This window comes from Brachyhypopomus gauderio, chromosome 10 (assembly GCF_052324685.1).
Source record: "Brachyhypopomus gauderio isolate BG-103 chromosome 10, BGAUD_0.2, whole genome shotgun sequence".
In the NCBI taxonomy this organism is placed as follows: domain Eukaryota; kingdom Metazoa; phylum Chordata; class Actinopteri; order Gymnotiformes; family Hypopomidae; genus Brachyhypopomus; species Brachyhypopomus gauderio.
The window spans coordinates 139,026-163,500 of record NC_135220.1 but is presented as its reverse complement, the minus strand read 5'-3'; the positions used below and the strand labels follow the sequence as shown (position 1 = coordinate 163,500).

The 24,475-nt window shown below is 46.0% G+C and overlaps 3 protein-coding genes across 13 annotated transcripts; all 3 read left to right on the top strand.

Annotated features, from left to right (window-relative positions):
* Positions 1 to 351: 351 nt before the first annotated feature.
* zbtb17 (zinc finger and BTB domain containing 17) lies at positions 352 to 6,737 on the top strand. Of its 9 annotated transcripts, none has more exons than XM_077018391.1 (16): positions 371 to 467; positions 633 to 716; positions 1,367 to 1,596; positions 1,733 to 1,894; positions 2,049 to 2,390; positions 2,480 to 2,569; positions 2,667 to 2,899; positions 3,070 to 3,212; positions 3,449 to 3,749; positions 3,848 to 3,935; positions 4,038 to 4,154; positions 4,265 to 4,385; positions 4,513 to 4,643; positions 5,013 to 5,285; positions 5,432 to 5,521; positions 5,707 to 6,737. In XM_077018391.1, exons 3-16 carry the CDS (start codon positions 1,392 to 1,394, stop codon positions 6,063 to 6,065), a joined length of 2,655 nt encoding a protein of 884 aa, XP_076874506.1. In that variant the 5' UTR covers positions 371 to 467; positions 633 to 716; positions 1,367 to 1,391; the 3' UTR covers positions 6,066 to 6,737. The 9 variants fall into 9 exon arrangements, with proteins under 9 accessions (XP_076874502.1, XP_076874506.1, XP_076874501.1 ...); XM_077018386.1 differs by having other exon boundaries at positions 633 to 731; XM_077018387.1 differs by lacking the exon at positions 633 to 716 and having other exon boundaries at positions 352 to 467; positions 5,707 to 6,736.
* A 461-nt stretch (positions 6,738 to 7,198) lies between these two features.
* ddost (dolichyl-diphosphooligosaccharide--protein glycosyltransferase subunit (non-catalytic)) lies at positions 7,199 to 10,858 on the top strand. Its single transcript, XM_077018382.1, has 11 exons — positions 7,199 to 7,462; positions 7,746 to 7,856; positions 7,945 to 8,031; positions 8,348 to 8,451; positions 8,606 to 8,700; positions 8,833 to 8,926; positions 9,179 to 9,327; positions 9,503 to 9,650; positions 9,792 to 9,912; positions 10,042 to 10,148; positions 10,296 to 10,858. The coding sequence occupies exons 1-11, from the start codon at positions 7,228 to 7,230 to the stop codon at positions 10,443 to 10,445; spliced, it is 1,401 nt and encodes a 466-aa protein (XP_076874497.1). The 5' UTR covers positions 7,199 to 7,227; the 3' UTR covers positions 10,446 to 10,858.
* A 281-nt stretch (positions 10,859 to 11,139) lies between these two features.
* On the top strand, positions 11,140 to 24,440 carry plekhm2 (pleckstrin homology domain containing, family M (with RUN domain) member 2). Of its 3 annotated transcripts, none has more exons than XM_077018378.1 (20): positions 11,140 to 11,841; positions 13,026 to 13,132; positions 13,240 to 13,349; positions 13,441 to 13,540; positions 13,644 to 13,731; positions 13,908 to 14,082; positions 14,520 to 14,579; positions 16,263 to 16,530; positions 16,709 to 17,527; positions 17,648 to 17,717; positions 17,828 to 17,918; positions 18,038 to 18,102; positions 18,207 to 18,295; positions 18,437 to 18,569; positions 18,813 to 19,009; positions 19,143 to 19,208; positions 20,425 to 20,584; positions 21,670 to 21,849; positions 21,963 to 22,079; positions 22,174 to 24,440. In XM_077018378.1, exons 1-20 carry the CDS (start codon positions 11,782 to 11,784, stop codon positions 22,309 to 22,311), a joined length of 3,093 nt encoding a protein of 1,030 aa, XP_076874493.1. In that variant the 5' UTR covers positions 11,140 to 11,781; the 3' UTR covers positions 22,312 to 24,440. The 3 variants fall into 3 exon arrangements, with proteins under 3 accessions (XP_076874493.1, XP_076874492.1, XP_076874494.1); XM_077018377.1 differs by having other exon boundaries at positions 16,260 to 16,530; XM_077018379.1 differs by lacking the exon at positions 14,520 to 14,579 and having other exon boundaries at positions 16,260 to 16,530.
* The last annotated feature ends 35 nt before the right edge of the window (positions 24,441 to 24,475 follow it).

Sequence of the window (24,475 nt, the reverse complement as noted above, 5' to 3'; positions counted from 1 at the left end):
TTGTTGTGCTAACATGAATACAAGTTACTTACATTAATACTTTATGCTATTAATGTAGCCTATTGCCAAGCAATTAAACGTGTCAAATTAGTGTCCAATAAGGTTTCGATTATTTAGACAGATGTTAGATTTGAATTTAGTTAAATGTGTTTACTCTTGTCGGTTTTATACCTATATAAATATTGAAACAGAACATTGCCTATTCGAATACAGTATATGAGCTACAAACGTCATCCTAAATTGGTCCTTCAACAGTGACGGGCGACAAAATATTTTATGAGTAAAGTGCGCCGCCCTGTGGCCATTCGGTATGAGGACAAGACCGCGCCTGCGCGGTGGCGATCTCGAGCCTCAACTCGGCCACTATCAATCGATCAGAGAGCAGAAGATGGCGGCACACCGAGTCTGAACCACTTGGATCGATTGCCGAAAAACTCGATTGAACGGAATCGTCGGAAATCGATCGAGTAAGTTAATTCGTTCCATATAAAGATTCCTCAACTGCGTGAACATTTCGACGTCGTCGCGTGCTGCCGACCGTGATCATTACCGCGTAGTGTTCGCGTGAGAAACGAGAGCAAAGAGGAAGCACGATTTCAGGCTCGCGCCGTCACCACCATCTTGTCTCGCAGCTCCGGCCAGGCACGCTGAGTTCATCCCGGAGCGGCGCGCGACGCGAGGACTCATAATCAATCCGCAACATCGTCAACCGACCAGTGGGTGGTAAAGTGGTCGGTTTGCGCCTCCACTGGGTCTACAGTGTTTTATTAACTCGTTAGAAGTCACTTCAAAGAATAAACAAACCGGCTATAGTTTATTTTATTTCATGATTAGCTGCCTGTGCTATATTCTCGAGCTAACTGAAGTTGTTTAGCTAGCTGGCTAACGTTCGACACGTACACATAACACTGTAATATGGCTAGCTGAAGCTAAGCTAATCTGTCACTCATGTTATGAACCACAATAAACATGTTGGTATATTTTCTGCTCCTGCCCAGTTTGGGGGAGACGTATGTTGTCAACATTGAGATTAGTCGTGGACTAGCTAGCGCTGTGTCTGCTATTTCAGCTGAGCTGAAGCGAAACTAGCCGTTGCATAAACATCTATGTGGAGTTATGTCCACTGAACGGCCCTAATAACGAGGTTGGGTAGTTTAGGGCGGCCAGGTAGATGAAATTAAATCATTTTTGATCGGACAGAGGTATGTGGTGTCACTTAGGCATACAATTAATTACAAAAACGATATTAAAAAGGAGCCTGAAACGAAATAAAACATTATTTTGAGCAAGATTCATTATGTGAGTCTCCCAGAACATTAACATAAATACCCTAAGCTCAACATCAGTACTTTTCTCATTACTTCAGGGCCCTGTAGTCCCCTACGCCAGTAATGGACTTCCCGTGGCACAGTGGGAAAGTCTTACAGCAGCTGAACCATCAGCGCCAGCAGGGTCTCCTGTGTGACTGCACGTTTGTGGTGGATGGAGTAGACTTCAAGGCCCACAAGGCTGTGCTCGCAGCATGTAGCGCCTACTTCCACACACTCTTCCTGGACCAGAAGGATGTTGTGCATTTAGATATCAGCAATGCTGCAGGTAGAGACAAGTGTTCCTTTACATTCTCACCAAACCATATCAAATAAATATATACAGGTGTTTTTTTCCTCTACTTTATATCTACTAGAGTGATATTACTGTTTATAATAAAAGGAAGCTCCTGTAATCCCTGCAGGTCTTGGGCAAGTCCTTGAATTTATGTACACGGCAAAGCTGACATTGAACCCCCAGAATGTGGAAGATGTTTTGGCTGTTGCCACATTCCTTCAGATGCAAGAAATTGTCAATGCTTGCTCTGCTTACAAGTCCCTTGCTATTCCGCCAACATCTAATAGTGGTCAGTACTATGCAAATTTACATTCTGTATACAGAACACACAAATTCATGCATAAAAATACAGACATGGATGTGTATATATAGGTGTGTGGTGCGTCATGCAATAATGTTGGCATTGATTCTCCATGCTTTTATTGCAATATCATGACTAACAGGGCCCGCGGAGGGACAACAGAGGCCGGTTAAGAAAGATAATGATGATGCTTCACTCGAGGGACAGGGCAGTCAGACCCAGAATGGGGTCCCTGAAGCAGATGAAGCTCCCTCTTCATCAGAGGGAACAGAAGACCCTCACGCTACGTGTAGCACTACTGAGAGGCAAAGCACTGGGACTCATAGAACAGGCGGCCGGGTGGGAAGACCACCCAAGCTTGGCCACTGTGCCAGGCAGAAGAAAGCAGAAGCCCCCGTCACCAAGACCGATGCGGAGGAGGAGAGTGCAACAAAGGAAGTCATGGAATATCAGGACGATCCCTCCGACGCCGATTACACACCCAGTCAGTGTCCCTTATCTGTCCTCTTTGCTTTGGCTCGCTGTGATGACCTGTTGGATACCTGCGTGACATTCTCAGCTTTGCTCCTGCAGAACTCTCACAAAGGGCCGCAGCGAGGAGATCTTACGTGAACACACGGAGAAGAAAATCTAAATATGCTGCCCGGCACCTGGACACTCAGGGTAAACGTCCACCCCTCTTCACTAATGAATATAACCGCAGCTTATTTACGTTGTGGGTGACACCTGTTGATGTGTGTACCGTCACCTTTCTTCATAGATGATTATTCCAGTGGGGCAGAAATATCGAAACTGACAGCTGAGAAGAAGAGGAGAGAAGAGGAGAGCGAGGGGTCCGATGAAGACGAGCAGCTGGCAGATGATGAAGAGCTGATGGATGCCGAGGATGGAGCAGAGTGTGATGATGATGATGAAGGGAAATGTGTGAGGACTGGGGCCATGGCTGAACGCAGCGAGTCCCGGGCGTATGGCTCTGTCACACACAGGTGTGAGGTGAGGGCAGCTTCAGCTCAGCAGGCGTGACTGTCAACAGTTGTTTGTGTCGCTCAATGCTTTAAAGTTTTAATATTTAACTTCACTGTTACATATTTACAGACGACATGTGTCCATGTACATTTTTGTGCTGCTTTCTCCTTCCTCATTTGGCCACTGTTCTTTTGAAGGACTGTGGAAAGAAGTTTACTCACACGGGGAACTTTAAACGGCACATGCGCATTCACACGGGTGAGAAGCCCTTCAGCTGCAGAGACTGCAACAAAGCCTTCTCCGATCCGGCTGCCTGCAAAGCACATGAAAAAACCCACAGGCGAGTCTGTCTATCAGCACGACTAAACATCCATCACTTTACCATCTACAGCCCCCATACTCAAATCTATTTCTGGCCCGCGAGCTGTTTTGAAAAGTTTTTTTTTTTTTTTAGGAATCTTTTTTTTTTTCAATCGCGCTATTCGCTCTTATTTTGAAATCGCGCACCGCGATCTCAAAACACAAAAAGGTTTAGAACAGTGCGCAGCTGCTGACCCGTGTGCCCTCTCGATCCAGCCCCCTGAAGCCCTACTGCTGTTCCACATGCGGCAAGAGCTACCGGCAAATCAGCCTGCTGAACCTGCACAGGAAGCGGCATACGGGCGAGGCCCGCTACAGCTGCGACGAGTGTGGCAAGCTGTTCACCACGTCGGGCAACCTGAAGCGCCACCAGCTGGTGCACAGCGGCGAGAAGCCGTACCACTGTGACTACTGCGAGCGGGCCTTCTCCGACCCCACCGCCAAGATGCGCCACCTGGAGACACACGACACGGACAAGGGCCACAAGTGCCCACACTGTGACAAGAAGTTCAACCAGGTTGGTGGGGGCATGGATAGACACAGAGAGCGTTGAAAGAAAAAAAATGAAAAATGATTTGATATTGTGGTAGATGTATTGTTTGTTTTTTCTTTCAGACAGGGAACTTAAAGGCTCATATGAAGATCCACATCACAGACGGGCCTCTCAAGTGTAAAGAGTGTGGCAAGCAGTTCACCACTTCAGGTGAGGCCTGTGTGTGCGTGTGTGTGCGTGTGTGTGCGTGTGTGTGCGTGTGTGTGTGTGTGTGTGTGAGACACTGCAATTGACAGTGCTCTCTTTGTGTAGGCAACCTGAAGAGACACCTGCGGGTTCACAGTGGAGAAAAGCCCTTTGTCTGTGTGCACTGCCAGAGAGCCTTTGCTGACCCGGGCGCATTGCAGAGACACGTGCGCATTCACACAGGTACGTCAGCTCAGGTTCTTCCTCCTTTACAGTTCCCCAGGAACCCACATGAAAAGTGGATTTCCGCCTGCTTGCGTAAATCTGGGTTCTTCCCGTGTTTGTTGTTGCAGGAGAAAAGCCTTGTCTTTGTCTGATCTGTGGAAAAGGCTTCACACAGGCCAGTTCACTCATAGCACATGTGCGCCAGCACACCGGAGAGAAGCCATACGTTTGTGACCGCTGTGGCAAAAGGTTACTGGATAAGCATATGAATCAACCAGTGTGCAACTGATAGAGTGTGATAAATGCAAGTTCCTTAAGTCCCTTCCTAAAGTCATAGTTATGTATTGCTCTGCGATTGTTCCATTATAACTTACAGGTTTGTGCAGTCCAGCCAACTTGCCAATCATATCCGTCACCATGACAATATACGACCCCACAAGTGCCATACCTGCAATAAAGCGTTTGTCAATGTTGGAGACCTCTCAAAACACATCATCATTCATACAGGTATCTCTTCGAATATATCCTCACTCATACAGGTATTGCCATAGGCTGAAGGATTCATTTTGAAACGTTTGAGTATCGATTCTTTAGTGAGATGACAGTCTTGTTTCTCTAAGTGTATTTGTAGTGGAAGCTGTATATATTGAAACAAATTCCAGCAGTTGATATTAATCTTAGAGTCGATTTACATTTCCATTTTTTATGGTTAGACCCGAGTACTGCATGTACGTAGACTGATTAGGTTGACATTTATGTAATATAATTTTGAAAGCCATCCTGCTTTGAGCTTTAATCCTCAGTGATGTCTGGAAGTCTCAGACGTCTCGGACGCACGTTCTGCTAAATGTCCACTCGCTAAATGTCCACTCGCAGGGGAGAAGCCTTTCCTGTGTGACAAGTGTGGGCGTGGCTTCAACCGCGTGGACAACCTCCGCTCTCACGTTAAGACCGTTCACCAGGGCAAGGCGGGCATGAAGAGGCTGGTGGTGGCGGAGGAGGACGACAGCGACGACAAGCTGCTGCCCGCCTCTCCCTCCGCCTCCGAGCTGGAGGACAACGAGGTCAACATCGTCACTGTCACCACGGACGATATCGTGACGCTCGCTACCGAAGCCCTGGCGGCCAGTGCCGTAGCACAACTCACTGGTAGGAGAAAAAGAGAATAATTTCAAATACACTATAAGAGATATGAAATATTTATTGGTAGAGCATCTCTGTTGGGGGGCCTTGCAGGGGGCGAGGGAAATGTGTATATTTTAAATAAATATATTCATGTTCTGCCCCTGCTGTAGTGCTGCCTGTGGCAGCATCAGTGTCTGTGGATGAAACGGAGGCTCTGAAAGCAGAAATTACAAAGGCAGTGGAGAAAGTGCAGGAGGCTGGTGAGACGAAACATTCCGCCGAATGTATTTCCGAACATGATTGTCTTTAACTGCTTTTAAGTTCCGATACTTCTTCTTTAAATAGCGTTGAAGCTCCTTTTAAATATTTCAAGTTGTTTCCTCTCTTACTTGTGTGAGTTGATTCACTAATGGACTCAATACGTTCCCTCCTTCACCCCTCTTAGATCCCAACACTCAGATCTTGTATGCATGTGACTCTTGCGGCGAGAAGTTCCTGGACGCGACCTCCTTGGCCCAACATGTGCGCATCCACACAGCCCAGGCCCTGGTCATGTTTCAGGCAGACTCAGACTTCTACCAGCAGTATACGGCGGACGGAGCTTGGCAAGCTACCGAGCAGGTCATCCAGGGAGGAGAACTCCTGTTTCGGACCCGGGACGGTGAGGAGGAGGCCGGGGACGGCGGCCAAGCCGAGATGGCCCAGTCAGAGCCTCGAGGTGAAGAAGGGGCGGAGGAAGGGGCGGAGTCGCAGACAGAAGCAGATGGAGAGGCTGTGCAGATCTGTGAGAGTGGAGCACAGTGAGATAAAGAAGCAGGTTTGGTAAGAGATGAATGGAGGCTATCCTGGGAATGGCAGTGTAGTTGAAGCTATGACAACTATGTGAGCATGGGTCCAGTATACATCAGATAAAATGGTAGAGGGTTTTTTCAAGATAAATGCATTTTGAACTTGTTTTTAATAAATTGGTTTATTTAAAACAATCAGAAACCATAGCACAAGTGCATGATATGAAATTTACAATAAAACATATTTAGGTTATAATGAATTATTTAAAGATAATTTGTTTTAGACATGAATGCATTTTTTGTTCATTACATATTCTCTTTGTGCTATAATTGTCAGACACTGATAAATGAATTAAATACTACACTGAATATTCTCATATTTTGACATTGTGTATTAAATGGATCAGGATTTACGCTGTCAGTGTAAAAAATATATACTTTTCATAAAAGCAATACAATAACAATGATTGGTAGTGTATCATTTAATTACTGTTCCAGTATACATTTTGCCTTTTTATTTTAGTGGTCCTATCATTGTCTTGTGTCCTACTGTAAATTAAAACCAGATTGAGGGTTATGCATTCCAACGTTTCAGTTCCATTGAGGCATCAGTAGTCTTCATAGAATTGCTTGTTTATGTAGTGTTTTATGCGATATTTCCAATGAAAACATTAAATCTTTAAAATGTATCTAAAAAAGGACTTTCACCAATTCCGACTTAAGAGCTGCTGTTTGTTAAAAGTTTTGGATGTTGTGTTTATATTGGGGAACTCAGTGATTATAACTTAAAACATTGTTTCAAATAAATTATAGTTAATATTCACTACATTCAAAGGATTGACAGATGAACAATTATGGGTGTCACAAAGCTGTGATACTGACGGTATGTTAAAGCTATTTTTTGCTTGTGTGTTTTCATCCTTTCTGTAGTATTCCTAAATGAATATTAGTTGTGCTGCAATTTTACTGAACATCACAGCAAGCGCAGGAACCCCGACGTGTGCAGTACCATTGATTTATATTAATATATAATAAATTATAATAATATATAATATAGATCAATGTGCAGTGCTGTAATTCCTTCATTAAAACGTCCTTCCATGAGGCAGCATGCGATTGGCTCCCGGCTTGGGTCAAAGGTCACGTTAGTTAGCGCTGACGTTGTCCAGAGGAGGAAGATGGCGTCGGCTGGTTCAGCGATGAGCGACACCGACTCTGCTGCGAGGACAAACCGTGTCAGACGGGCTCCTAGCGCGGCCCAAACGTTACCCGGGACGCTCCTAAGCAACGCGTTATTTGTTTTATCCGTGGCGCTGGCGGTGCAAGCGGTGTCGGGGGACGGGAAGACGTTGGTTCTTCTGGACAACCCGAACATACGAGACACCCATTCAATCTTCTTCCGTAATCTAGCAGGTGATGCTAGCGGGGGTCTGGGGCGGGTAGCGAGCCTGCCTGGCCCTGGTGCCCAATATACTGTCATTTATGTTGTAATTAAGCATTAAACTACACTCAACCCGAATTAATCGATGACAAATATGTATTAGTTTGTATAGCCGGTAGGCACAGGGAGCTGGTGTGCTAGGCTAGCAAGCTAACGTCTGTTCTCTGGTTAACGTGGTGGTTGGAGTTCTAGTTTACGGGAGTTTTGCTCAATTTTATGCTCAATGTTGCTCATTTTCTTGTTCTTTTTTCAAAGATCGGGGGTTCGACCTGACGTTTAAGACGGCTGATGATCCCGGTCTTTCGCTGATTAAATATGGACAGTTCCTGTATGACCATCTCATAATTTTCTCCCCGTCAGTAGAAGGTAACGCTCGGTCGCAGCACTATATACACGTGTCGGTGTATAAATCTGCTTATTCTGACTGTGAACATGCACTGCAAATGTATTTCAGATTTTGGAGGAAATATTAATGTAGAGACCATCACGGCGTTTATCGATGGTGGGGGTAATGTCCTGGTTGCAGCCAGCTCAGATATTGGTGAGTTGTTTTACTTTTGTTTAGTCACTTATTGTGGGTGCTCAGATGTTGCAGGTTTATCAGACACAGCAGTGTTGGAGTACATGTCAGTTGAAAGGGATCTGCTTCCCAAGAATGTTTTGACCTCCAGAGGTTGACTAAAATTAAATGTGTATAGCAATAATAGACTTTAACTGAATACCTACGTGGTGTTAATATGATTGTTATAATAAACTATCAGATGACTGCATGTAGAACAGTTTTTGTGTGTAAATCATGGGTGTACTGTAGGTAATTTATCTTGCTTGTATAATGGCTTCTCTTCTCCTTCCTGCAGGTGACCCACTACGAGAGCTGGGTAGTGAGTGTGGTATTGAGTTTGATGAGGAAAAAACTGCTGTAATTGACCATCATAACTATGATGTGTCTGACCCTGGTGAGGTGAGTTCCACTAGATTTTAAACGGTGATTTAAATGTGAAAAATGGCACGATCAAAGGTTGTAAGACATCTTAATTTATAGGATTTTAAATGTTTTCTGAAGAAAAAAAACACAGTTTTCTATATGTTCCTTTTGTGAATATTTATATTTTCAGCACACCCTGATTGTTGCAGACCCAGAAAATCTACTTAAAGCACCGACTATTGTTGGCAAGCCCACTGAAAATCCTATTCTCTTCAAAGGTGTAGGGTGGGTCATTTATATTTTCTGCTGTGGTTAGAACAAGCCTAAATATGCCCAATGTTGCGTGTGATGTTATAGTAGATTCTGTGCATCCACAGGACTATGGTTTGATTCTAGATCTCTCATTGTTTTTGTCAGGATGGTGGCAGACCCTGATAACCCTCTGGTACTGGACATTCTGACCGGCTCCTCCACCTCTTACTCCTACTTTCCCGATCGTCCTATTACACAAGTGAGGACTTTGTTGAAGTTATTGCTTTAATGAATGCTGAATAAATTTAGATCATATAACATATTTCTAAACTATTGAAAAGTTGAGAGTCTTCATGTCAGCCGAAGTGTCCCCCAACAAGCATCCTGAACAGGACAATAAATAGTTTGAACAAGTAATGAACTCGAACCTTAAACCTCGGGGTGTATAATGTGCTTGTTCTGTTATGATTGTTTGCTCTTCTTTACACTGTATCCTGCTCTGATGTTACAGTACCCTCATGCGGTTGGAAAGAACACCCTGCTGATTGCTGGTCTCCAGGCGAGAAACAATGCCCGTGTGGTCTTCAGCGGTTCGTTACATTTCTTCAGTGATGCTTTCTTCAGTTCTGCAGTGCAGAAAGCCACTCCAGGATCAGAAAGGTTTGGCATTATTCCATTGTTAGGAATTCCTTTCCCTGTCGCTACATGCTTCAGTCCGACCATTCAGACGTTAACAGAATGAAACAGACTTCAGGCCATGTTCAGGCGTTCACTTAAAATTTAGCATAGCGTATATAGGTATATATATCTGAAGTAACATGCTTTCTTTTCATAGGTATCCAAAGACTGGGAACCAGGAGCTGGCTGAGGCCCTGTCTCGCTGGGTGTTTAAGGAGGCAGGTGTCCTTAGGGTTGGGGCAGTAACCCATCATCCAGTGGGTGAGAGCACACCCCCTGCTGCTTATACCATCACTGACCTGGTGGTGAGTCATTGTATTATCTTTAGTAGTGCACCAGTTTCTGATTTATCATTTTAAAGTGGAGCAAAAAGTAATTACGGACAAAAATCTGAAACTTCCTTTACCAGTTGTTTTAGAGCATTGCGTTCATAATATAAATTACAGGAATACAGCATCGTGATCGAGATGCTTTCTGAGGGGCGCTGGGTGCCATTTGATGGAGATGACATTCAGTTGGAATTTGTCAGAATTGACCCATTCGTCAGGACCTATCTAAAGAAAAACGGTACCTACAAACAGCCTTGCTAACATCTAACATTTGACGGGGATGCATGGCTTATCTTGAGTTGTCGTGAAGCTGTGCTACAAACATAAATCATCACTAACGTTGCATACTCATTCTGTCTTTGCACAGGTGGTAAATACAGTGTCCAGTTTACGCTCCCTGATGTGTACGGAGTGTTTCAGTTCAAAGTTGATTACAACAGACTGGGCTACACACACCTTTATTCCTCCACACAAGTAAGTAGATGTGTTTCAATACTGGAACTTTATATATGGGAACAGTGGTGTGAACTCTGCTAAGTTAGTCGTGGAAGAGTGTTTCTTCCCACAGTGTTGTGGGTAACTAATCTCTAATCCGTGTGTGTGTTCTGTTCTGTGTCACAGGTGTCCGTGCGTCCCCTGCAGCATACTCAATACGAGCGCTTCATTCCCTCTGCTTACCCGTACTATGCCAGTGTGTTCTCAATGATGGCTGGGCTGTTCGTCTTCAGTGTTGTCTTCCTCCACATGAAAGAGAAAGAGAAAACAGATTAAGGGAGAGATGGGAGAGAGAGAGAGAGAGAGATGTTTAAAGATGATGTGAGGCTGGGTTGATCCAGTCTTCTTGCACATGGCCGTGCATGAGATGTAAACTGTACTGGGGTAGGGTCATTGTCATAAGTCAGATTTGCCACTACAAGTTTATATGGAGGTTGTTATCCTGGGATAAAGGAAAACTTTTTTTTATGTATTCAGTTTTCACCTTTTTCAAAGGATTTGTCAGTGGGGTATTTAAATAAATGGAGAGGTCCTGATATGTAAACCTCAAATTTGGTGTGATTAGATCCTATGAAACAAAATGCACTGATCTTTTTGTTGAAGCTTGGATTTCTAAAAAAGAAATAAATTGGAAATTCTGTAAAAAAACAAAATACCATCATTCATTAAAATGTCCACATTCCACCCTTCTAAGTTGTGTGTTCTTACTTTTCATCTTAAAGGTTTTGGTTTGGATTTTAGTCTCAGAATTACTGGTACATTTGAGCAATTCAGATATTTTGAATTATTACTAAGGTACATGTAATATCTGCACAAATGTTTAGACTCGATGACAGACTTTTTTTTTAAACACGAATGCTCCAGACATTAAAACTTCTAATTTACAGTTGACTTTTATTTTGAAAATAACGTTTTAGCTGCGCGTTGACGTAAATTTGTGTCCACTCTTCACAGGTGTTGTGATCGACGGACCTATCGCAGCTGGCGAGCACGTGATGATTCGTCATCTCGGTCTCGGCTGGAGACTAAAACGCTAAAAACGCTGCAGTGCTGCTCGCGTTTCCGCCGGTTTGACGGTCAGCTAGCCACGCCGTCTTCGTTTTTCACGCAACTATTTTCTAGCCGACACGTTATTTTACGAGAAAAAAGACGCGATACGCGCCTGTCACCTCGTTTTCGCGTAGCACGCCAGCCTGTCAGTGACCGAGCGCGTTCTTTTACACTCGGATCGACTCCGCCAAGTTAAAAGTCCGTGTTGCTAATGTCGTAATTTTCAGTATCAACATTTTTGCTAATTGACTTTAATACCATTGAAAGCCAAAGAAGCGACAAACCAGAAAACAGTTGTAACAGTTTGAGCAATGAACCCAATTACTGCAGCGAGCTAGCTGTCCACCCGAGCTGTTAGTGAGCGAACTAGCATATAACACCTCACATTTGTGCCAGTCATGCAAACAGGAGACATTTATATATTTATATTTATATATTTATAAGTGAGCTGGCCAAGCGCTTCACCAGGAACCAGAGCAGGGAGAAGCGGATCTAGTGAGCGCGGTGATCTGCACACACACCCACCCAGCTGACCGCATCCAGGCGCCCGGGAGACGCGGACATGGAGCAGCTGAAAGTCAAAGACCGGATCCTGGAGAACATCTCGCTGTCCGTGAAGAAGGTGAGACGCGTCTGGACACCCACACACGTCCAGGACCCACACGGGGGACGTGTGGCGCTTTAACGGACCTCCATCTCCCCCAAGTCAGCCGCTTGTGGTTCACGATATAGTAAATAAACGGGCCTTCCCCCCTTTTACGCAGAAAAAAAACGCCTTAAACATCTTTAAAAACACACAGATTAGACTCGTGTAGTGAGTGTGTGTTGTATATGTGGAGTTAAAGCACCACCGGGCCGACACACCGTGTGTTTACAGGTCTGGTGTGGCCGGCTGGATCATATTGACTGTGTTGTGTCCCTTCACTCTCATGTGATTTTTGATAAAGTGCCATACAGGAGAATATGTGAAGTGTGGCACTGACCGCAGCACAGTTCTGGTTTGTTTCGTGTCTATAAACTACGTCTGAGTTTCCCCGCCGCGGAGAAACGTCCCGGCCGCCCCGGTGTTGGGGTTAGTTAGGGCCGCTACACCAGGACCACTTTGACACCCTTTCTGTCAAGTTGGAGTAGACCAGGAACCAGGACGCGTTTCATTTCACCCTGGAAAACGTATTTGGTGAATTTCGGTCGCTCTCTGCGCCGTGTGTGGTAAAGGTGTGTGTGTGTGTGGAGACGGGGTGTAGCGCGTCCCTCGTCCGTAAACGGCGCTCAGGTGAGCGGCGCCTTCAGCTCCAGGCAGGGTTGCCAGGTCCTACAGAAATATCCCGCACAAAGTCAGTGTAAAACCCGCCCTTCAGCAGCCTAAACTAGCCCAAAGTTGTTGTTGTGGGGGGCGGCGAGTGTTTAAAATGGAGACAAATTAAGTATTATATCGCGATCGATTATTAGTGTTGACTTGTAACTCCCGCGGTAGCCCAACTCAAAAGTAGCCCAAATTTTCCAAACAAGCCCAATTTGGCGTGAAAATCGCGAATCTGGCAACTCTGGCTCCAGTTCTGAGGGTCACGTGATCATCAGGTGATCGGTATTAGCAATTGGCACAAAGTTTGAACATTCTTCGATCTGCTGTTTTTCATTTAAAATTGTTGGCATTATGTAAAATAAATCGAAATGTCAAAATCAAGACGCATACATAATTCTTTCCTAAAAACCGAGAATATTATTTGCTTGCAAGATCTGTGGTATAACATTAAATAAAGATAATAATAATAATTTTATTTATTTGTTTCTATTTTTAATCCATAGTTGCAAAGTTACTTTGCTGCCTGTGAAGATGAGACCCCAGCCATCAGGAATCATGACCGTGTTCTCCAGCGGTTGTGTGAACACTTGGATCATGCTTTGTTATATGGGTATAACTGTTTCCTGTGACACTTGTAAATGCTTAAGTATATAAAGCGTAGTCATTAATCCTAAATGTGTGAGCTTACTCTTGTCCAATTTTCCTCTTGCGTTTAAGACTGCAGGATATCTCTTCAGGGTACTGGGTACTTGTTTTACACTTTACACGACGAGAAGCTGTCAGACAGATAGATGAACTCCAAAACATAGCCACAAATCTTGGCAGAAGTGAGACATTTTCTTACTGTTGCTGCAAATGTTAAAGCATTTCATGAAAAGTTAACTTGTATAGGTGTTTTAACTGAATATTTCTCCATAGGTCGAGCATGGCTATACCTGGCACTCAGCGAGAGCTCTTTAGAAAGCTACCTTCGACTTTTCCAGGAGAATCAAGCACTCCTACATAAATATTATTTTAAGTATGTGATGTACAGTACTACAGTAGTGTGATGTATCTTGAATTTGCCAAAGCATTTGGATTTGCTTGTTAATTGACCACTGTGTGTTCTAATTGTTTTTCAGAAATGCATTGGTTTGCAGCCATGATCATCTCACTCTGTTCCTTACACTTGTCTCTGGGCTGGAGTTTATCCGCTTTGACCTTGAATTGGTATGGCTTTCACCAGTTTGCCCACTTTAATATCAGCCTGTGTGTTCCAGTACCCCCTTTTATGTTTTTATACAGCACCATCTAATAATAAATGTTGGGAAGAAGCGTGCCTTTATGTGCTACTTGTACAAAGGGGACATTTTAAACCTGTTACTCTACGCTTCACCTGCGGGTAGGATGTCCCATACTTGGATGTGGCCCCTTACATGCCAGAATACTACAAACCCCAGAACCTTCTGGATTTTGAAGAGCGATTGCCCAGCTCAGACAGCCTGTCCCTGCACTCCTTCACCTCCCTCACCTCCACCAACCTCGAGTGGGACGACAGTGCCATCGCCCCCTCCAGTGAAGGTAAGCTGTCCCTCCTGCCTGCGCTCTGTCCTCCTCTACGTCTCACACGGTCTCCTGCGTCGGCCCTCTTACTCTCCATCTCCGCTCCAGCAATGCCTTATTTCTTGCCGTACACCATTTATTAATTCGTCGATATTATTTGTTCAAACAAAACATTTTTCTTGGTTCATTTTAAGGATTTTTGAACTATGAATCCATTCTGTCTTATTTAATGGCATCTGCTTCTGTGAGCAAAGACGAACATGTTGCTGTTTTTAATTGCTCTCTTCCTAACTCATTATGTCAGCTCCGTTTCCATCTGTGGTATATTTGTGTCTGTGTAGTTCATATGCCTTATTTTGTATTCAGTATTCATCACTGTGTTTGTTTATTTTTGTTTCCTATCCATCTGGTCATTCATTCCTGCCTAATGTTGAGTCTTATCCCTCCTTTTTTAGATTATGATTTTGGTGACATCTTCCCTGTGTTGCAGTCAATGCCGAGTACAGATTGGGAAGGTGGGAAATGGGCCGTGATTCTCCCCCTCCCCTAACCCCTCACCCCTCTCAGTGCCACGATTCTCTCCCTCCCCTAACCCCTCACCCCTAACCCCTCACCCCTCTCAGAGCCACGATTCTCCCCCTCCCCTAACCCCTCTCCCCTCTCAGTGCCACGATTCTCCCCCTCCCCTAACCCCTCTCCCCTCTCAGTGCCACGATTCTCCCCCTCCCCTAACCCCTCACCCCTCTCAGTGCCACGATTCTCCCCCTCCCCTAACCCCTCACCCCTAACCCCTCACCCCTAACCCCTCGCCCCTCTCAGAGCCACGATTCTCCCCCTCCCCTAACCCCTCACCCCTAACCCCTCACCCCTCACCCCTCTCAGTGCCACGATTCTCCCCCTCCCCTAACCCCTCACCCCTAACCCCTCACCCCTAACCCCTCGCCCCTCTCAGAGCCACGATTCTCCCCCTCCCCTAACCCCTCACCCCTAACCCCTCACCCCTCACCCCTCTCAGTGCCACGATTCTCCCCCTCCCCTAACCCCTCACCCCTAACCCCTCACCCCTAACCCCTCGCCCCTCTCAGAGCCACGATTCTCCCCCTCCCCTAACCCCTCACCCCTAACCCCTCGCCCCTCTCAGAGCCACGATTCTCCCCCTCCCCTAACCCCTCACCCCTAACCCCTAACCCCTCTCAGTGCCACGATTCTCCCCCTCCCCTAACCCCTCGCCCCTCTCAGTGCCACGCATGTCCACTTAAACAGGGCTTTATCTGACGACACACCTTTTGTCGTTGTCTTGATTAAAAAGACGTTGCTTTTGGGAGTTTGGGGCTCTGTCGTTTCTAAGCAAAAGGCTAAAACCACACAGTAAATGTAATATTTCCAAATGTCTGTGTGGTTGCTACTTCTTCTAGCATCTTGCTAATTAGATGGAAAGCCAAATTGGTCGATGGACTCTGCATTTTCATGATGAATAGAAAACAACGTGCTTGTAAATGTGATACTTGGAGGAGAACTACTCATTCAGGACTCACGATTCCTGCTGAGACAATATAGACATGCAGGAGTCTGGCACAAAGCCACAAGGTGTATTATTGATCAGAAAGAATTAATTTCCTCTGTTTATTAAGCACAACTAAGTAATTTGGGGTGCTTGTCATGTTTGTTGCGCTAAAATGCACTGCAAGGCCTCTTTCAACTCACCTTCACTCTTATCTGGTGTCTGCTTTTACTTCCGTTATAGCAGCTCTAGGTGTGCCATATCTCTGCATGTTTGTGGCCTGGGTTGAACCAACCAACCATGGCAAAATAAATATTTTTGTCAGCATTTATTACAAGTTATCTTTTATGACTTGTGGATGATGTTTTGAAAGCAATACAGAACTAATGACTGTATTAAAACGGATAAAATTAAATCCTTTACTATGCATTAAACTAGCATGTGTAAATGTGGTAGGAATGTGGTGGAAAGCTATTTCAGTGTGGTTCAAGCCAGTCCTTATTGTAAGACGTGTTGTGTGTGGAGAATCCGTGTCTTTGTGCATCCGTGTCCTGACCCAGCCACAGTTTGTGTCTATGCACCTGTAAGCCCGTATTGCTTAAGCTGATCCTCTTATTTAGCATATTTCCCCATGTTTTGGAGAACCCTTCAAACATCCCCCGAGCCTCTTTTCATTTTTCTTTTTCTTGGACAGAAGGAGACCTGACGGACCCGGTCAGTGGGCCTCGCTCCTCGGCCTCCGACCCCCAGACGGTTGTGAGCGACGCGGCGGCCGTCAGAACCGCGGCGATCCCAGCCCGAGGCCCGTCTCTGTCACGCAGCCCCACGTTCCGCCACAACCCCTTCAACGAGGACTCGGACACCAACACTTCGGCCGACGTCACCCCGGTGCACGTGGCCAGCCGCCGCGACGCCAACGTCGGGGACGACACGGAGAGCACCAGCACGGAGCTGGAGGTCATCAGGCACGTGCTGGTTTTTACTCGCTCGGTTAAAGCGGAGTTAAATGAAAAATGACTGTTTGGACGCTGCTCAAATTCGAAGGATAATTTGTTTTTATGGCCTCCGGTATTTTTCTAGTCGAATTTAAACTGAGCATAAAGTAAATGGTTTTATATGTGTTTTATTGTTGCTTTCTAATAGGATGGCCAGAAGGAGGAAGCCGGGTAAGAAGCGGCGGGAGAAGACCTCGTCGGAGTCGGTGAGCAGCGGGCACAACGTGGCCTCTCGGGAGGAGGAGGACTCCCAACGGACGGCGTGCGAGAGGGGGAGTGCGGAGGACGGTACCGGAGGCAGCTGGAACCCCCAGGACGGGCCGGAGGGTCTGGCGCGAGACTCAGGGCGAGCGGGCAGAGAGGACGAGGGGGAGGAGCCCGAGGCCCTTCTGCGGCTCCCCGAGATGACGGACACGTCCATGGACAGTGTGGGCGAGCCGCTCCAAGACGTCATGGACAGGTTGAACGGCGCTCTGGACGGAAAGCACTGGAAGCGTCGTGAAGAGGAGGAGGAGGAGGAGGAAGAGGGGACGCGGGGCGGTGCCATCGGCGTCAACACTGCTGTAACTCCCCTTCAGCAACAGCCCTTTCGAGAGGAGGCGGGTGGCAAGCCTCCAGACCCGGACTCCCAGCTGCAGCTTGTGGCCCAGAGTCCCAGCTTCCTGGAGGCCCCCACAGCTCCTGCGGACTTCTACTACTTTACCCCCCACAGTCCAGACGCTGCTGCCCAGAGTGGTGGCTACGATGACCCTGCAGGGCATGGCCAGTCGCAGGCTGTTCCTGGTGGCCATGAAAATGAGGGAGAAGGAGAGGAGATGTCGGCAGAGCAAGACTTCCTAGAGCTGGCGGGGGAGGAGCCAAGAACAGCAAAGGAGGCGGGGCTGCAGAATGGACCGCCCTCGGGTCAAGACGAAAATGAGGGACGAGGAGCCAGTCCGACTGAGACTTCCCATCCTGCGGAGTTTAGGTCCGATCACTTGCAGCTGCTATATTAAAGTTCTGGTTATCGAGCCCAGATGAACTCAAGTGTGTAAACAGATGCGAGTTTTACTCAAGTTAGCCTCCTTCTTTTGTTTATTTTTTGCAGGGTTGATAACAATCATCTGTTACTTCTTATGATCCACGTTTTCAGGGAGAACGAAGAACAACTGTTTAAGGTGCACTTATTATAATTCTTCTAGGAAGCTTCTTCCGAATGAAATGCTGTTGTAACATTTGGTAGCAGGTTCTGAACAAACATGGGGTTTCTGCTCTCTCCCCGTGTAAGATGGTGAGAATGAGCACAGGCCACATGGAGGGAGACGTGCAGCCTCTGTTTCTGCTGCTCACCGACTGCTACACTTACCTGTTACGCAAAGGTGAGTCTGCCGTCATAGCTTCATGAAACGCTCCCGCTTTGTTGCACGGACCAAACGCTTTACTCAAGACTGTTCGTCTTTGAGCGTTACTTTGGTATATATCGCTTTGTCCTTTATAGGGGCCGCTGAAAAGCCCTACACGGTAGAGGAAGCCGTGTCTTACAGCGAGCTAGACTACATATCTGTGAGTGAACACATGTTGGCATTTGCTGGTTCTTTTGTAGCTGTCCGAGCTGTTTGGTTGCGTGTAGATATGCTAAACTCACGAGTCCTGGCTTTGTGCTCTAGGTGGGCTTGGACGAGCAGACGGTCACTCTGGTGTGCACCAACAGAAGGCGACAGTTTCTGCTGGACACAGGAGACTGCTCGCTCACTGTGTGAGTGTCGAAAAAATAAAATAAGAACAGAAAATAAGAGGCCCGAGTGGCACCACCTGCAGTTTTAGTGGAAACCAGTTACACCAGTGCTTTCTGCTCATGTCTCCTCTCTCTCTTCCCTCCTGCTGTCCAATGCCGTAGCTGGTTTCTCAATGTGCTGAAGTCGGCCATGATAAATGGTTGTCGGGAACCGCCCTACCCCGCCATCCTGACTGATGCCACTATGGAGAAGCTGGCTCTTAACAAGTTTGTCTGCCAAGAGTCACAGTGTGAGGTAAGTGCACCACAAATACCTACCTGACCGCAAAACGGCTTACTATAATAGTTGAGATTGTTTGTCTTGCATAGCATCATTAACAGCACAGTAATCTTAGTAATAGTACAGTTAAGCTTGCGAGTGACATGAGAATAAAGAATATTTAAAATTATGCTATTAAATGTACTTTCATGCTGAACCTCTCCGGTTGTAAATGGTAGATAACGCTCAACGTTCCACCGATGGCCGTGCTGTGTGCAGGTGTCTGAGGTCCGTATCCATCTGTATTCCCTGGTCCACTGGGAGGATCCCAACGACGTGTCTGTGGGCTCTCCCTGCTCCCCGTCGGGCCTGGGCTTATCCAGTAGCACCGCCATCAAGGAGGGTGGCCTTCTGTACCGCGCAGGGACGTCCTACCTGGGCAAGGAACTGTGGAAGAGTTGTTATCTTGTGCTCAGGTATGGGAGGAGTGCTTGTGTGTCCAGATTTGCTCATTGAGATACGGGGTAGTCTATTCTTTCATATTAAGTTTTTTTTATTTTTTTATTTTTTTTAAATTATAAATATATACTTCCCATGGGTGCTGAACAGTAATGGAATCCTATACCAGTATGCTGAGAAAACTGATGTTACTCCACTGATGTCAATTACAATGGGGTGAGTTCTCGTCTCTCAATCCTCAACACGGGTCATGAGAAAGACACAAGCATGTTCACTTGGTTGTGAAGGACATGCGGTGGAGGAAATAATTTTGATCCCTTGCTGATTTGTAAGTTTGCCCACTGACACGCATGAACAGTCTAATTTCAATGGTTTATTTGAACAGAAATATGTAGTTGATCCTTTACCAAACTTTAAAAGTTCTGGTCCTACAGACCAGTTAGACGTTCCTAATCAACTTCATTACCTGCATTAAAGGCAGCTGTCCACAGACTCAGTTGAACTCCAACCTCTCTAACACGGGCAAGACCAAAGAGCTTTCTAAGGATGTCGGGGACTAGATCATAGACCTCCACAAGGCTGGAATGGGCTACAAAACCATAAGTAGGACAACTGGGTGAGAAGGAGACAACTGTTGGTGTCATTGTAGGAAAATGGAAGAAATACAAAATGACCGTCAGTCGACCTCAAACTGGCGGACTGTGGCCCAGAAATGTGGACTATGACCCAAAGAACATCTTCCCCACTGTCAGGCATGCAGGTGGAACCATGTTTTAGGGGTGTTTCTCTGCTAGGGACACAGGACTACTTCACCATTTCAATGGGGGAATGGTTGGAGCCATGTACTGTAAGATCCTGAGTGACGACCTCCTTCCCTCCACCAGGACATTAAAAATGGGTCGTGGCTGGGTCCTCTAGCACAACAATAACCCAAAACGTACACCCAAAGCAACAGGAGTGGCTCAAAGAAGCACACCGAGATCATGAAGTGGCCCAGTCTCCAGACCTTAAACTCATTAAAAACTTATGGCGGGTGCTGAAGGCCAATGTTGCCAAGCAACAGCCTAACAATCTTAATGATTTAGAGACGGTCTGCAAACTTCGTCCTGACGTGCGAAAACCTCAATCACAAAAAAAATGTCTGACTGCTGTGCTAATGCTAATGAACTTGTATATTTAAAGTGGTATATTTCATACAATGTAATTTTCTGCGTTTTCTTTTAGACGTTTTCTCACTGTTGAAATAGACCTACCATTAAAATGATACTGTTTTTGTTTGTGGGCAAACTTGCAAAATCAGCAAGGGATCGAATAATTATTTCCTCCACTGTAGTTTGATTGTGTGTGTGTGTGTGTGTGTGTGTGTGTGTGTGTGTGTGTGTGTGTGTGTGTGTGTGTGTGTGTGTGTGTGTGTGTGTGTGGGGCCCCCCAGGGGTGAGCACTGTGGAGGCTGCAGGCGTGCTAACAGCTCGGAGAAGTCTCATGCCTTCCAGGTGATTTTGACGGCGCGTCCTCCTCTAGAGCTGAGCGCTGAGAACGAGCAGGACATGGCTGACTGGATGCAGCTCATCTGCCAGGCCGTGTCTAAAGGGGTGAGTCCTCCCCCAGCCCTGCAGCGCCGCCCTGGTGGCCCCGCTACTCGCCCTGGTGGCCCCGCTACCCGCCCTGGTGGCCCCGCTACCCGCCCTGGTGGCCCCGCTACCCGCCCCGGTGGCCCCCTACCTGCCCCAGCTGTGGTGTCTCCGCTGGCTCCCTGGGACCTCCCACTGCTCTGCACGTCTGTGTGAAATGGGAAATAATGATCGTCACTAACTTGAGTTAATAAACAAAATCGTTCATTTTTATCATGCCAGCAATAGTTAATATGCTGTTTCCCACTAGCCTACCATCTATGAAGTAAAAAAAAAAAGCATGAAGTGTAGTTTAACAGTGATAAGTTCATTTAATTATGTAGTTTACATAAAAGATTACTGACCTCTTAACATGAGTTGTGCAATTATTGAAATGTGATTCATGTGGTGAAAGTGCCATTATACGTGTAGGGACAACATGGAAAGATCTCAGACATATGACTCGGGTCTCAGTTTGGGTGACAGCTCGTCAGTTACCTCACACCGTCTCCTACTGAGTAAATCTCCTTTGAGCTCTGGTCCGTTATAGAAATGTAATGGACCTGGTGAGATTTCTTATTGCGCTCACTCATCGTACACTAGGAGTGCCAATGTGGTGATGTAAAGCAGTTACCATGGAAACAATAGAGTCTGAATTTGCACCTGTCCTTGAGATGGGAGGGATTCAGTTTCTAATTTGGGCGAGTAATGGCCAGGTCGTTCGGACTGGTTTGGCTTACGACCAGACGTGAGCCATGTTGGTGCAAGCAGCCCCTCCATTTTCAAGACATAGCAGAAGTGGCAGTAATGCTGTGTATCTCACCACAGTCCATGTGACTTCCTCAGACTGTGTGTGCACTTATTCATCCAAGTTGGGTGTAAGCAGCAGTCTGACACCCCCCCCCCCCCTCTTCATTTTGCATTTTGAAGAAAAGGGACTTTGTATTCTGAGTTAAGCAATACTGGATCAGTTACAAGCTTGTGTGGTTGTTTGGTTTAAGACATTAATTTCTGTTCTCTCTCTTTTTTTTTTTTTTTTTTTTTTTTTTTTTTATATTGTCGTTTAGGTAATTCCACAGGGAGTAGCACCCACACCTTGTATCCCATGCTGCCTTGTTCTGACAGACAGGAAGTTATTGACATGTCATCAGGATTGCCAGACCAGTTTTTTCCGTTCCCTTGGTGGAGCTGATGTGTGTGACGTCGCAGCTGTCTGCCTTGAGGAGGATAAAGAATATTGTGTCATTGTAAGAGCAAATGGAGTCATAAATATTCATGCATGTCCAGGATGGTCTAATTAACTAATATCCTTTAATGACCCTTTTTGTCTTACTGCTCAAGTATGCATCTGTGTCTGTAGGAGTTCGCAACCGACCGGACCCACTTCCTCCCCCCGTGGGTCCTCTACTTTAGCGCCTGTGGGGAGAGGGATCGTCTCCTGGAGGAGCTCGATTCTGTGTGGACATCTGTCTTTCAGGTAGGACTTCAGAGATGGGACTGCTTCCTTTGTGCGTGGCTAGCAGCCCTTCCTTTTCCCCTCCTGTACCTGACCCCCCCTCTCACCCCCTCAGGTGGCTCTCCCCCGTAAGAGTGTCTCTGACCTGTCCGTGCGGAAGCGGTGCAGAGACGCCCTGGAGCTCATCAGGAGCGCCTGGCAGAGGAGTGACAGTCTGCACCGGGGGAGGGCCCAGCGGGAGCCCTGGTGTTGACCCCCCCCTCGGAGACGCAGCAGAACTGGTCGGGGGAGGGCCCAGTGGGAGCCCTGGTGTTGAGCCCCCCCCCCCCTCGGAGACGCAGCAGAACCGGCCAGGGCGTCAATACAGCACCCCCGCTATTAATGTAGGTGTGAACTGCAGACTGTGGTGTGTGGCAGGGCCAAGAATCCCCCCCCCCCCCCCCCCCCCCCCCCCTGGGCACATGCGCACACGCACGCACGCACGCAGGTAGGTGGGTCCACACGTTGAGTTATGCACAAAGAGGACGGAGAGCAAAGACAGAGTGTGGAGCAAAATGTTTGTTCGGTTATGCTAATCCTTGAATTTGTTTACACTTGTCTTGAAGGAGTTTTGGTTTATTTAAACCTTTCCTTTTAAAGAGGGGGTGGGAAGAGAAGAGAGATGGAAAATGGAATCAAAAAGTGCTGTCCGCACTGTGCACAAGGTTACTGGTGAGAGAAGTCATTTCTCGAGACCTAAAACCTTCATCACATGTACAGTATGTAAACAGTTTGAATACACAATTATTGAATGCTTGTATTGGTAATACTTTTTTGCTTGTAAAGGTCTTTGAACTGATAAATACCTCATCAAACCCATATTATGCAGAGGTACTTGTTGAGGGACTTTACTCTGACACTTACTGTCCCAATACTGCAACTTATGATCCGATACGGCTCATGATGAAATTCTGTTTAAGGTTAACTAAGGCTGCTATAGGACGTTTAACTGAGTTGGAAGTGGAATACGTGTTAGTCGAGCAAGCCCGGCCAAAATCCGGCGCTGTATAAAGGTATAATGAAAAGGAGAAGCGGTTTATAAATGCTTGCTTGCACCAGAATGCAAGATTGCACAACTCCTTTGTTCTTGTTTTAGCTATACTTATTTTACTAATGGGATGAATGTGATCGGGATGGATCATTCTAACCACTCAGCTTGAATGCCACTTTTGCATGGACCGTCTGACCGTCTGAAGCTGTTCTGTTTTTGTTTTTTGTTCCCTACGTTTTAAAACGAATTTGTTACATCGTCCAGTGGAAGCTGGAGGTTGAATATTGGTGACTGTTTTAAGTCCTTGTCTTTTGGGGTGGTGGAATACGGGGGTGTGTGGTGGTGTTGACGGAGAAGCTAATGTGAAGGATTCCACATACAGTATTGTCTCCTCTGTCCCTTCTTTGCCTTGTCCTGTTCGGAGAGTGTTTTAGCATCTGGGTAGAACATGCAGCTTTTTTTTTTATACTTTAATGCCTTTTTATACAAAACCAGAAAAATTCAGCCAGTGATTTAATTGAAAGACAATTTGTATGCGAGGGGCAGAGCTTTGACCGCTGCTGTGAATAAGATGGGTTTGTCTTTTGACGGTTCTGTAATTGAAATCACATTGTTGAGGCAGGTAGGTTTGTAAATTGAATGGCCTGTGCGGTTAGATTTTGCACTCGAGTCATCTTTGTGAACCTGATGGCTATAATGGTTTCTGTCTCTGTCCTGCGACACCGGCTGCGAATCAAATTGTTTTTGCTTTTATTTTTCATCTAGCCGTGCTGTCAATGCAACAATTTACTACTCTGTTTGCAAATGGTACAAACAGAAGTAGGTAATGCCTTACACTTTTATTTATTCTTTTGAAGCATTTCCTCTGTATCGTATGAAATGCTTTAGCCATTCCGAGGTCCTAGCCAAGTAAGGTTGGGGTATGAACTTGAAATTCTTCCAGTGGTCGGATGCTCTGTAATTAGTTGTTTCAGAAGATGGTTTTCTTGACTGCGCTTTTCACAACGTTTGACAGCGTGTTTATGACTAAATGATGGTGGAATCTGAGGTTTGTTGAAATTTGTTCAAACCGTAACCTACATGTGTGGACATTGCTGGGCAATGGTGGATTGCAGTTGGTACATTTTAAATCGTATAGAATCATGTATTTTCAATGTATATGTGTATATTCTGTTTTGTATTTAGTTGCTTTTTAATTTGTCACGGCGAAGTAAATTTGAAGTATTCCAGCTGGTTTTAGATACACTAAAGGCTGCATGTGCTAATGGTTTTATGTTCATACAGTAACAAATGTACATTGAAGGGGTTTTTTTTTTTTTTTTGTAAATAGCAAATAAATTAAATTAAATGTAGTCTGCTTAATGTCTTTATTTAATACCTAGCTTGT

Bases quoted from the DNA above. Each gene is read 5' to 3' on its own strand.
- plekhm2 (XM_077018377.1), top strand. From the start codon at position 11,782: ATGGAGCAGCTGAAAGTCAAAGACCGGATCCTGGAGAACATCTCGCTG. The intron at 13,350-13,440 runs GTGAGACATTTT...ATTTCTCCATAG, and splicing joins AGCCACAAATCTTGGCAGAA to GTCGAGCATGGCTATACCTG. The intron at 13,541-13,643 runs GTATGTGATGTA...ATTGTTTTTCAG, and splicing joins CTACATAAATATTATTTTAA to AAATGCATTGGTTTGCAGCC.
- ddost (XM_077018382.1), top strand. From the start codon at position 7,228: ATGGCGTCGGCTGGTTCAGCGATGAGCGACACCGACTCTGCTGCGAGG. The intron at 7,463-7,745 runs GTGATGCTAGCG...CTTTTTTCAAAG, and splicing joins CTTCTTCCGTAATCTAGCAG to ATCGGGGGTTCGACCTGACG. The intron at 8,701-8,832 runs GTGGGTCATTTA...TGTTTTTGTCAG, and splicing joins ATTCTCTTCAAAGGTGTAGG to GATGGTGGCAGACCCTGATA.
- zbtb17 (XM_077018391.1), top strand. From the start codon at position 1,392: ATGGACTTCCCGTGGCACAGTGGGAAAGTCTTACAGCAGCTGAACCAT. The intron at 2,391-2,479 runs GTCAGTGTCCCT...TTGCTCCTGCAG, and splicing joins CGACGCCGATTACACACCCA to AACTCTCACAAAGGGCCGCA. The intron at 4,386-4,512 runs GTTACTGGATAA...TATAACTTACAG, and splicing joins TGTGACCGCTGTGGCAAAAG to GTTTGTGCAGTCCAGCCAAC.